The 13,500-nt window shown below is 36.4% G+C and overlaps 1 protein-coding gene across 2 annotated transcripts in view; it reads right to left on the bottom strand.

Annotated features, from left to right (window-relative positions):
- GPD2 (glycerol-3-phosphate dehydrogenase 2) overlaps positions 1 to 13,500 on the bottom strand; it is a 98,531-nt gene that overhangs the window by 61,367 nt on the left and 23,664 nt on the right. For both annotated transcript variants that reach the window (XM_065880234.1, XM_065880235.1), the window contains exons 3-5: positions 6,046 to 6,170; positions 4,435 to 4,532; positions 3,260 to 3,423 (exon numbers count right to left, since the gene is read on the bottom strand). In XM_065880234.1, the coding sequence (XP_065736306.1) occupies positions 3,260 to 3,423; positions 4,435 to 4,532; positions 6,046 to 6,170 (387 nt within the window). The remainder of the gene's footprint in view (positions 1 to 3,259; positions 3,424 to 4,434; positions 4,533 to 6,045; positions 6,171 to 13,500) is intronic.

Raw genomic sequence — 13,500 nt, 5'->3', positions numbered from 1 at the left:
CTATGCCAAGCACAGAAGTGCCACTATAATTACTACATTTAAAAGTATGTGGTCAAAGACATAAACTTCTAGTTATAAGATAAATAAGTCCTGGGGATGTAATGTACAGCATAGTGACTATAGCTAATAATACTGTATGGTGTATTGGAAAGTTGCTAAGAAATCTTAAAAAACCCTCATCATATGAAAAAAAAAAGTTTGTAATGATGTATGGTGATAGATGTTAACTAGACTTACTGTGGTGATCATTTGGCAATATACACAAATATTGAATCACTATGTTGTATACCCGAAACCAACATAATGTTATATGTAAATTATCCCTCAATAAAAAAAAAAGATAAAAAGAAAAACAATGTATGTGGAATTTATCTTATTCCCTTTGTGGACTTTTGTGGAGGAAAAGACTTTGCCTTAATCCTATGCAATGATCATCACTATTTTTTTAGCATAAACTGTTTGCATGAATAATTAAGAAAATTTTTTTGACCTTTGTACATTTTGTACTTCAGAGGGAATATCTTACAGACCTAACATCTCAGTTTTGAAAGAATCTTAAAGATGGACTCAGTCACTGGTCCCTCCATGTTAATGGTGATGTTTAGTAGTCTGTCTGACTATATTTTCACACCATTATTTTTTCATTTTTCACTGGTACTGAAGTAACTGTGTGATGGATAACTAATCAGAGTTGTTAATTGGCAAAATTTCTTGTAGATTTTAAAAGTTCATTTAGTTACCTGTGCCACTTTTTCATTATGATCAAGATTCTCCCAAGGTGGGAATTATAAAAATTATTATTTCTGTTCACTTTTAAATGGTTATATTTATGTTATGTAAATTTCACCTCAATAAATTATTTTTTTAAGTTATTTTGTGTAGCCCAAATGCATTTTGAAATCATTTGGGAGACTGTTACTACATTCTCATAATGATTATTTAAGAAGAAGAGTATTTGTTGCTGTTGTTAAGAAATGTTTATCTTATAAATTACAATGTTTAGACTTCAATTGCAATGGTATATGCTTAGGAAGTATATTGTCCTCTCTGAAATACTTTGGTAGCAGGATAATAATGTTATTTTCTGGTTGAAGGGTTAGTCATCCCTTCCTTTCTCTGAGCACACATTTATTACATTTAATTCCTTTACTATATGTTCCTTTCTACCTTATTTCTATATTGGTATTTAATTTGTTCATCACACCATTAGCTTTAACAAGAGTTGCCCTATCTGTGATTACAGCTGTGAAACCACAGAACTACACTGTTTCACATTGTTGTTTTGTCTTGCCTCAGGCATGACACAGTTGGACCTGCATCATTTCAGAACAAGATTTAAAAAGAAATTATTTCCAGTGACTAGAATTATTTTTACTTTTTCAAGGCTTGGGCTTCACAATCAATTTTCAAGTATCAATTTGAAATTATTTTAAATAATAATTTTTAACTTTTCAATAGCTAAACTCATAATTTTGCAACCTGTAACAAGCTATAAAAGCCAATTCTAGATAAAAGAAATTCTTCTTCCTCTTGATTCTAATAGGATAGTGTTTCTCCTGCAGTATATGACACAGATTTCCCTTGGTTTCTCCATGTAGAATTGTTAAGAATCTATAATTCATAACAATATCAAACCAACATAACACAGATGGCACAAATTCAGATATGACAGCCACTAATATTCCTCTCAAGGAGGTTCAGATATGCACAAGCTAAAAAAATAAAAGTAGTTCGTGTTCAGTATATCACATGGTAGAGAAAATGGCCAAGTTCTTGAGAGAGTTTGCACGGGAGGGATTGAAACTAAGAGGCAAAGGGCACAAACACTTTCAGGTCAGGATGGGCAGGGGGCCATTTGCAGAATGCCTTTTTATTCCTCCTGGATCAAAAACCTCTTTAATATAGTCACCCAACAAACTACAGTGGATTAACATTAAGGGTCTGAAAGCAGAGAAAGAATATTCACAGTTAAGATTGTCCCTTAACATGTAGGCTCAATCAGGGGCACCAAAAAAGTAGTTAAGTGCCCCCCACCCCATGGTGTTTAGATGCTGGAAGGCACTGTAAACTGTGAATTTTCTAGCTTTTAATGTTTGTCTAAGACCCTTAACATTTTTCTAATATTGTTGCTCCTAACACATCTTCTTGGGTTTATCCCCGTTGCCCCATCTGCACGTACACATTTTGCATTCATATATGAAAGCCTGAAAGACAGCTAAATTGATTCAGAAACCTAACACTGAGAAGAAGAAAAAAAGGTAGGGGTAGCCTTAAGGATATCCCATGTTATGAAGTATAAATATCAAAGTCTCCTGGAAAAACAAAACAACAAAAACACTTCTTCATGTTAAGAGTTTAGATATCTAACACTAAATACAAAAGATCACATAGTAGGGGTAAAAAAACCTCACTGACCCTATAGGGCCTTTGTGCCACAAATTTCTAAGCCTTTTTGAATCTGTGTCCAGCTATTTCTTTATAAATAGACATCCTTGGACTACTTTTAAAATCCATTCACCCTTTAAAACTATAGTAAAACTTCACAAATGGCTTTTCCTGTGTTGTTTTGTATTGTATTGTGGTCCATCTGGAGATATATTAAGTGGTTAGTTCCTTCAAATAAAAGTGTACAAAATTGTATTGTCCACACACACAAACACAAAGAATGAACATTGAACACGTGGCAAATGGGTACTAGATAATGTCACTGTTAGAAAACATCTAACAACAATAAAATAAGCATTAAAACCTGAGGGACTGGTTTAACAGATGCAATGTTCATCTACCTTCTCACATAAATTATATGTTCAAGAATTGTGCCCTGTGCAAAATACAAACATGTCAATTTCAGCCCAGGGCGCATTTTTCTCTAGGTTTATAACCCCTTGAAAATAGAGGTTTCATCTAGAAAACCTAACAGATCCTCAGCTGCTTTCAACATTATAATATATTCATAAGGCAAGTGTTCACCGGCAAACATAACAAATTAAATGGCATGAAGGTGGTGACCAAATACATAATGATGGAAAATGGACCAAACCAACCATGAGATACAAAGTCGAAATCAAAGAAGAAAAGGAATATGCAAAAACAAGGAATATTAAAAGCAAAACACTATGTGGAGTGTGCACATGTACGTTTGTGTGTTGTGTAAGATTAACGTTAATTAGGATGCAAAACTGTCTCGTTAAGAATATGCTGTAAGGGTCACGAGTGGGAGAAAAGTATCTTGTCAAAAAAAAAAAAAAAAATCACATACCATCATAGTAGACAATTGCTCCTACCAGTTTATCCTTCTGGAGCATGGGGAAATGCTCAAGGGCTCTTGATTTGCTGAGGACATAACTGCTTTTCAGGCAATTACTTCCGGCAACCAGATCATACAGCTTGATTCCCACCCAGTAGTAAGGTAACTGCCACCACCTACAGCATAAACAGGGGAAAAGGTTTCTTCAGAAACAGAGTATAACATTATAGAATGTCACTTTAAGATACAAGACACTTTTTATTAAGAAAAGCAAAGTATACCTAGAAGTGTACTGCAAAAGAAACAAGAGACGTGCCGGCCTGTTCTGACACCAGCCCAGCTGAATTATAAAAGTAAATGAATCATCTCTAAGGCAGTGGTTCTGGACCTGACTGCATATTAGATTTTCTGGGGAGCATCAAAAATAAATATAGATGCCTGGGCCTCGTGCTTCTAGGGATCAATTTAACTAGACTAGGGCAAAGATCAGAGCGACTCTAATGTACACCCAGGGTAGAGAATCATTGACTTAAGATGTCCTAAGAAATCTACGATAAAATATAGACAAAAATTATAAAATCTGCTTCCAGGCCCCACAAGACTCATGCAGCTAGCAGAGTTACATAATTCTGTATTTCCTACCACCTGTATTCCATCTTAAGTCAACTTGATGGATAGCTCTAACAACATTTAGAAAATTGGGTTTAATAATTTTTGATTATTTGACACCTCCAAACCAAATTTCAGTTTTGGTTAACTCGGAAATTTAAAATGACACAAAATGGCTTAGGGTTTGGAGTTGATATATGTCAGTTCAGATTTTGCAGCAGGATTCTTTCTGGCTCTGCATTTTAGTCTGCAAATGACCCTCTTATGTTCCCCAGTGCAAATGTAGTTGCTCCTGTATATACTCTCAGAAACTGGAGTAAAAAACTACTAATTATAAGTGCAGAACACAACCTCCTTTGCCTTTAAGAGCTAGCCCTTAGAGGTGGGTCAGCAGAGACTAATATAGGAAAAGTCACACTTTTTAAAATGCAACAAAGGAAAATATTTTAAAAGGATTAAAGATTAGGACTAATTAAAACTACATTAAGAAATACACATTGAGGAACTATTTCCATTAAAACTTTGTTCTATTGACCTCAGATAAGCAAAGAGTATACAGATGATACCAAAAGGCTTACTTGTAAATTGGGAGCATTATAGGCAACGGAGCTGATAAATGGGGAGCAATTTCTAGTAGGTTGGCACGCTCATGAAGGGCTTCTTTTACCATCCTGTACTGAAAAGCAAAACAGAGAAAATTAGTTTGGCAATAACAGATCATAATATTTTCAAATGGCAAATAGACACCCTGCCAACTGATTGATACACAGAAACCTCTCTACCTCTGAGCAAGGATAGCTCCCTCCTAATCAAATTTCTAATAATACATCATGCTGTCAACCTGAAAGATTTTTTAGAAACCTTAAACTGTATTTGCATAGGAGAAAAACATGCTGTCAGAGTTCCCAGGTGTAAGATATTTTCCTGACTTGAGTTACAAGATTATTGTAGCAATTTATCTTGCATTCTCTGTATTGTCCCTTTTCTCAGTCCCCCATTATATTTTCTCATGTAAGAGATAACAGATTGTTCAGATTCATGTTAAACATTTCCTTCTTGCCTCCACTAGCCCAAGCAGAGATGATACTTAAGAGTTGCACAGTATTTTACAGACTATCATTAAAAAGCTTTTGTCTTTAGTCCTTATTACATCTCTCTGACGGCCCAGCATTACTATCATAATACTAATTTTACAAAGAAGAAAACCGAGGCTCATAGAAATTAAATAAATAAGCTGAAACACATCACAAGTCATCTGATTCTAAACCCTATGCTCTTTTCTTCACATCCATCACGATGCTAAACAGACACATAAGAAAAGGGGACAGATTCAAAACTGACAATGTCAAGTAAGTGCTGCTGTTGTTTTTCATGTACGAAAAGCAGATAGGGAGTTCAGTTGATTTTTTTTTTTTTTTTTTTTTTACTCCTCTGGGAAATGTCATCTTCCACACTGCCTTGGCAGTTTTCAAATGGTGGCAGACTGGACACAACAGAGTGTGACATAAAAAAAAGCATGACTCAGATCATCTTTTCCTTAAGAATATGTCAGTGACAATATGCAGTATGATTGCATCTGCAGTTAAGAGGATCAGTTTAATATTCCTCATGTATTACAACACAGTTCCCTCGAAACTGCTTGCGAAGTAGCAATTTGGTGGCCATTGGTGGGGAAAAAAAACAAAACAAAACAATCACAATTGTTAAAAGTAACACATCCAGGGCTTCCCTGGTGGTGCAGTGGTTGGGAGTCCGCCTGCCGATGCAGGGGACACGGGTTCGTGCCCTGGTCCGGGAAGATCCCACATGCCGCGGAGCGGCTGGGCCCGTGAGCCATGGCCGCTGAGCCTGCGCGTCCGGAGCCTGTGCTCCACAACGGGAGAGGCCGCGGCAGCGAGAGGCCCGCGTACCGCGAAAAAAAAGTAACACATCCGAAAGTGATTTTGTAAATCTGCTACTTTGACATGCCTGTGTAGAAAAAGCCCCTGATTACCCATAAACATAATGCTACAGGAAAAAAAATGGCACACCTCTCCTGAAAGACACTCCAGCCGAATACACTAAATAGGTATTTCCAATAGGAAGGAATGTTAAAAGCCATAAAAAAAAAAAAAAAAAAAAAACTGATTTAATTGGGTAGAAAAAAGCACAGTCGCAATTTTTGTTTAACAACTAGCATGCACAATTACCTGCTCAATATCCAACTTCATGATAGCCTTCTGAAGATATCTCACACCACCATGGATCAATTTAGTGCTTCTGCTGCTGGTCCCTGATGAGAAATCATCTCTTTCTACAAGGGCTGTTTTTAGTCCTGTGTAACCAGAAAACCAAATTAACTTCTTAAATTACACAATTTGTATGTAATTCATTAAAGGCACTTCTCCAGGGTAGAGACAGTCACAAGAAAAATTACTCTGAACATGGATAAATTTGTATTCCAAGTGCAGTACGCTGTCTATATTATAATGAAGAGATTCTAGTCTCTTCCTGGGGGAAAAGTCAAACCAGAACTAGAAGCATATTAAACTGTGAATGAATCACAGCTAGAAAATATTACAGTGCAATTTCAGGGCAGTAACATACACTGGTGTGTTTCGAGGGTCGAAGGGGAGTCTGGCACCCATCTTTAACCATGTAGAGTTAACTCAGTATTGTTACCGATGCCTTCTGGAACTCACATTCATCCCTCACTACGAGAGTCCAGACATGTGCCAGCCTCTCAACTCCAGTCAACTCTGATGCATCCACTGTGAATCTAGACTAGCCCTCTATGTGCCGGTTCCTATTTCTGGAGTGGTGTGAAGGTGGGTATAAAATGGGAAAAGAGATCAAAGATATCGAAACAGAAGAAGAAAGAAGAGAATAACCTCTGATGCTGAGGAGTTTACAGTCTAACTGAAGACGCGCAAGCACAGTATTGTAGAACTACAAAGAAAAACACAAGCCAGGACAAATGAACCCAGTACAGAGTATCCATGAGTAAAGAAAAGACAATATTCTTGGTAAAGGTGAGGCTGAACAAAGACAAGTCAGTTCTAAAAATCATCCCTCCCAACCTGGCTTTCTTTGAGGGTTGCAATAAATCTCTTGGGAATGAAATCAGTTTTGTTTTGTTTTGTTTTCTTGCAGAGACACCCCGGCCTCTTCAGGACTGGGAGGACCAACATTACTACAAGTTCCATACACTAGTTAGATATGAAATCCAAAATTTCAAAAGACGCGAAGTATACATCAGCACCAAGCCAGAAGAAATTTTCATGGCCTGCCATACTCTTGGGGGATGAGAGAATGTCATAGAATCCAATTACAATGAGAATATGTAACTGGAGCAGTTTGGGCTCACGAAGCTCATATAAGAGAACTTGTGCATGTATTCAATTCAGAGCCATTTATTACATTTAATACCAAAGGGTCGTTTTTATAACTTCTAACAGTTTAAATATCGTACCCAAATGTCATCATAAAATCAGGGCAATTCCCTTGACTCAAAAGGACAAAATATTTGGAAACTGTGGAGAGAAAAGTAGAGAACTTTGATTCAAGGGCAAAAACTGCTAACGCTCTAATGAACTAGCAAAATAACACAGAAATTACAGATATCATAGACCCAGGTCACTCTTTTTAAGCATTTATGCCAGAAAAAGATGTGTAAAATTCTCAACTATGAAAACTCTAGCAATGCTTAGGAAATTTAGTACAGGATGTATTAATTAAACACACAGAAAAATATATCATATTAGTGCATATATTTTGAGAGCCTAAGTGCCAGGTAAAGTGCTGGTGTTAGAAATGAAATAGACATAGACCAAGCTGTCAAGTAGCTCCCAACCCAAAGAGAGGCAAGTGAACAAAATGAAGCAAAGTTTCATAGGTGCTGCATTTGAAAATGCAGAGGACTCTTTATCCTAAAGTGGGTCAAAAATTAAATTCAGGATATAAACCCCAAATTGCTTAGTCGAGATTACATTTGCAATCTCTCTTACAATGCACTGTCTTGGTGAGCTCTATCACCTTTTCTTAGTAAGTCCGACACAGAGAGTTCTTCTTCCAGTACTAAAATATACCATTTTTCTTCAGTTGAAGATCAGATGAGGAAGTTGACTTTCAAATGGCATTTAAGAGCTGAATTATTTAGAACACACCTCTCCTTCCAGTCTTGGAATCAGTCATGGCATTAAGATGCCCACACCATTCGAGGCAGGGACATAAAACTGAGAGGGGATAAGCAGCTTTCCCATCCAGCCTATGGCTCCTACCTGCCCAAAGGTACCCACAGGCTGTGGGAGAAGATGCCTTAGTCCCCAGCTAGCCCCACCTCCTAGTATGTAATCCCCTACCCTGGAGTGTGGGCTTAGCTAGTGCCTTGCTTCTAACCAACAGAATACAGCCACGATGGTGGCAGGCCACGTCCATGGTTAGGTTACAAGAGACTGCGACTTCCTCCTGGATAAAGCAACCTGTCTTGCTCTGAGTCAAGGAACCAACAGAGCCCCTGGTCAACAGGTCACAAGGAACTGAGGCCTCAGTCCAGTAACTTGCGAGGATCTGAATCCTGCCAACCTCCATGTGAGTTGCTAGGAAGCACTGCAGCTTGTGAGAGACTGTGACACAATTCCCTGTGTGAACAATAACTACAGCCAAGGTAGTTATTTTAATTGTATCTGGGATGGGGTCTTGGAGAAAGGCTGAGTCAACAGAGGAGGATGTGCTCAGATGGGTAGAGGGCAGGAGCAAGGGAATTATCACTGGCAAAGATCAGCTCAAGCAAGAGAAGGCAAATGACTGAAATGGCCCAGCTTATTTAGGGTCTGCCTGTCACTCAGGGGCTGGAGTGTGGGGAGACCTTCTAGGGGAACCACACAGCATGAGGGGGGCAATAGAGAGTCTAGCCTCAGAAGGCAGAAGACGGTAATTGGAGAGTGATATGAAGAGAGAATTTTATGGGTGTGTGTTATCAGGATGGGTTTTTTTTTCTTTCCCAAACTGACACAGTGTGAGGCAGGGAACTACTCTAGGAATTAGCAAGCCATCTCAGGAGGATATTTCAGGATATTTAAGTGAGAGCTAACACTTTAAAGCCTCAAAACTGCTTTTGCAAGAATTGGACATTTAAAAAAGTTATTCACATGTACTTATGTGAAAAACCTTAGTGAATACCAACAAAAGTTAAAATGGGCTTCTCTGTCAAGCCAGGCTGTTTCTTCTTGTCCCATTATTTCCAGTGTCATATCGTCAAGCTACCCACCAGAATTTCTGAAGGGAAATGATACTGCTCCTTCCAGAGCAAAATAAAAATGTAGTCTCTAAATTTACAGCTAAATTGATATATTAAAGTACCATGTAACCTAAAAGTATTACCAAAAGTTTTTGAAACCTTAAAAAGAAAACATTTTAAAAATTTCAACTGCTTTTATGCTAAACGTTCTGGATTTCTCGTTTTTGTTGGATGAGAATAACGGAATGAGGAAGGAGGAGAGTAATGCAAAATCAAGACATTATTAGAAGTTACAACCGCTTTTGCCTTAACTGATTAACCGACTACAGCAAAGACAATGAAATTGTTTAAAGTCTTATAATGATCTTGCATGATTCGGTTACCTAAGATGTTCCTTCCTGTTTCACCTCTCAAAAATCCAAACTTTTTTTCCACCTCCAGTCTGAAAATAAGAGTTTAGTTTGTTTTGTTTTGTTTCAGTATAAAGCAAGGAAGTGAAGAGAGAGCACTGTTTTATCTTCTCAAAGAGAATGAACAGTATTTTTTTTTAATTTTTATTGGAGTATAGCTGATTTACAATGTTGTGTTAGTTTCAGGTGTACAGCAAAGTAAATCAGTTATAGATATACATATATCCACTCTTTTTTAGATTCTTTTCCATAGAGTACTCTGCACTCCCTTACAGAGTATTGAGTAGAGTTCTCTGTGCTATATAGTAGTAGGTCCTTATTAGTTATCTATTTTATATATAGTAGTGTGTATATGTCAATCTCAGCGTCCCAATTTATCCCTCCCCCATCCCTTTCCCGCCTGGTAACCATGAGATTGTTTTCTACATCTGTGACTCTCTTTCTGTTTTGTAAATAAGTTCATTTTTACCATTTTTTTTAGATTCCACATATAGGCAATATCATATGATATTTGTCTTTGAACAGTATTTTTAAGTGACATTCAATGCTAACATTTTGCATCTTAGGTAAAATAATTAAATTTGAAGGAGACCGAAAATAATGCATCCAGGCTTCCAGCAACTGTGCCTAGCTGGATGTGAGGCACTGGGGAAGATCTTTCCTCAGAGTGGAAAGAATGACCTCCCCACATGCCCACCAGTGAAGGGCTGGCCTCTGTACATGTATGATAATTCACTAAACTCGTTCAAGATTTTATAAGGAATAGCTTTTGCTTGTTTCTTTTCTTTTCAGAAGTTACTTTTTATGGAAAGCAATATGTTCTATCACTGCTGAGATGAACCAGAACATTTGGGAGTGGTATGATTATTCGATTTTTTGTTTTTATAATTGATTGCTTTTAGTAGTTACTCTCATGAATTTCACTGCAGTGGTAAAGTATTAATATTTGGAGTGAGATTACTCTGAAATTCTTTGGTGGAAGAACGAGATTAGTTATAGCAGAAGAAGAAAGTCAACTTGAAATCTACCTTTCAGTCATACTCAGCCCATCTCTGAAGTTAAAGTTGTACCGTTTGGGTGGGGTCAGGGATGTGAATGAAATACAGCTCTTCACAGACTTGCCTTTTCTGTCCTGAGTGGGAATGTCTAGCTGCCAGGCACTTCCAACTAAACCAATTCATGGATCAAGACAGTTGGATGAATACAGAGGGATAATTACCAACTAAGGGGAGGAATGGTACATTTAACTTTTACAACATGAAATAGAACAGAAGCATAGTTTAATACCTTTTACTGATTATCTTATGCATGCAAACACACTCAATATAATAAATGCAGAGAAGTAAAGAGAACAAAATAAAACCCTCCTGTAACCACACTACTCAGAGATAACCACAGTTGACATTTGGGTGTTTAAATGTTCACATTTTCTGTGCGTGTATGTAATCACATACGCACATTTTTACCAAAACAGGATCATATGATACATTCCATTTTTTTCATTTAACATTATTTATTGTAAACATCTCTCCAATGTTAATACATATTTTTCTATAATTTCACTTTTAATGTGTGCATAGTAATACATTAAATATTTACAATGATTTATTTATTCAATTCCCTGTTCTTGAACATTCGGGTTATTTCCTACCTTCGCTATCACAGAACTGCAAGATTGTATTTTTATTTAAACTCTCTACATCTTTATTTCATTATAATAAATTTTCAGATGTGGCATTATTTAACTATTTTTAAATAGAAAGGGGAGAGTAATAGCTATGAAATAACTACCAGAGGCACCCAGGTAATAACACACAAATCAAAAAGTTTAGACACTCTGTACATTAGTACCAATTTCTCTAAAAAATAACACACCAGTACAGCTGCAAAGCAACCCTGGCTTGTTAATCCTCATGATCAGGATTCTATGCTTTAAGCCTAGTATTTTCTAACAGTGAATGTTAACATTTTACAGAACTATATAATATTGGATTGGTTATTATACCTATTTCTATTTTTCTATTAGAAACATATAAACCATTAATGGAGATACTATGCTAAGTTAGAACACATCATTAACATACTTTGAATCTCTTAAGTTCACACATGATTATGGAGGCACAAAAATGTATTAAGCCATAACACTAATTATAGTAATAGAGTTTCAGGGGAATAAGGAAGTTGCTGTTGTTGCTTTCTCTTTTTACTATTTTACTATTTACTTTTTTACTATTTTACTTTTTATTATTTTATAATAAAAACAGCCAGTATTCAGAGAGAAGGAATATCCAAATAATGTAAAATGATGAAAAGAGAGAATAATATACTCCAGACATAACCAAGTTTAACTATTAAAAATGTCCCATATATTCTACCAGAAACTTTTTATGCTGATAAACCTGTGTACTTTTTTGCTTCAAAAACAAATACAATTAACAAACTCATTCTTCACAACTTGTTTTTCAATTTACAATACATTTTAGCCATTATCCCTGTAAATACTTACAAACCTCTCTGAATAACTGAATGGACCCAATTTATTAAACCATACCACACTCTTTTTGCTATTATAAATATTGCTTATAGGTAAAATTTTGATCAATATGCCACTGTGAGTTCAGCTTTAAACTCTTCCTCTCCAAACACAGAGAAAATTATATATATGTGTGTGTATATATATATATATGTTTTTTACATGTATATATATCTGTACATACATACCTATGTACACACATACATATATATTTTTTAAGGCATGGTTGATTCAAAAATAAACACCTCATGGACCAGAAATGTAGCAGAAACTCAGAGCAGAGTAGTTAGGCCCAAAGCCTCTGTCTTGGTGGAATCTGGGTCTAGAAACAGGCAAAGGTAACCAAGATTTCAGTTCCTGAAGGGCAAGAGATAGGGACAGGTGAAGAAGACAGACCAGTGCTGGAATCCAGGGATTGAAGAAGGGTGGAAAAGCTTCTGCTGACCACTGTCTGGGGCTGTGGACTATCTGCTGGGACATGCCCAGGAGGCAGGAAGATGGACCCAGCCTGGAGAGCAGTACCTGGGCCAGGGAACCACCAGTTGGCTGGCCAAGATCAACACAGGGCAGGAGCCTCGATTTGGTTTTGAGAAAAGTCTCTGATGGGACTTGAAGGTGGCAGCAACTGTATCCCTAGAGTTTAATGTATGGCAACAGAGAGTGATGCAAAGCTGATTTAATATGGAGGAAAGGAAGAAGGAAATGGAGCAAAGTAAAAAAAGATGTAAGGTAAAAAATACAAAATAAAAGCACATGGCATCCAAATAAATGGAGATGGACCAAATTCACCTGTTGAAAGACAGATTCCATCTATCAAGCGTTAAAAAAAAAAAGAATCCAGCTACTTGTGTTTAATCACAGACATTAAAACAAAAGGATATAGAAAAGTTGAAAACAATATGAAACAAATCCTGTCTGATATGTTATTTTTCCAACTTCACAGGTGTTTATTATATTTCTGCCATAGATAAATTTCAATTTTTATGAAATCAAATTTAACAGGATTTGCCAAAAGGAAAATGACTTTATTGATCTCATGCTTAAAAACACCTGTCTTACTCCATGTTTTTAAATTTCCATATACTTTCTTCTAATAGGTTTGTGGTGTTTTATTGTTAAATCCTTGATCCACAGGGATCATGATAAATAGAATATAAATATACATAATATATACAAATATAAATTTGGGAAAGTGGATACTTCAATGTCACTTATTAAATAACCAATAATGACAAATATGAAATGCTTTTACCATATCCTACATTTTATGTATTCAGATCTATTTCTAGCCTCTTACTTTTGCTCCGCTAATCTCTCCGTTCCTTTAGCAAACTATTTTAATTAAAGTAGCTTTAGAATACACTTCGATATTGATAGAGCTCTATCTGCTTTATCATTATTCTTTTTCAAAATTAATCTAGTAAATCTCAAAGGCTGATTCTTCCAGATAACTTTGGCACAGTTTCTCTAACCCTCCCCACCC

This window comes from Phocoena phocoena, chromosome 7, assembly GCF_963924675.1.
Source record: "Phocoena phocoena chromosome 7, mPhoPho1.1, whole genome shotgun sequence".
NCBI lineage: Eukaryota > Metazoa > Chordata > Mammalia > Artiodactyla > Phocoenidae > Phocoena > Phocoena phocoena.
This window is presented reverse-complemented; position numbering and strand designations above follow the sequence as displayed.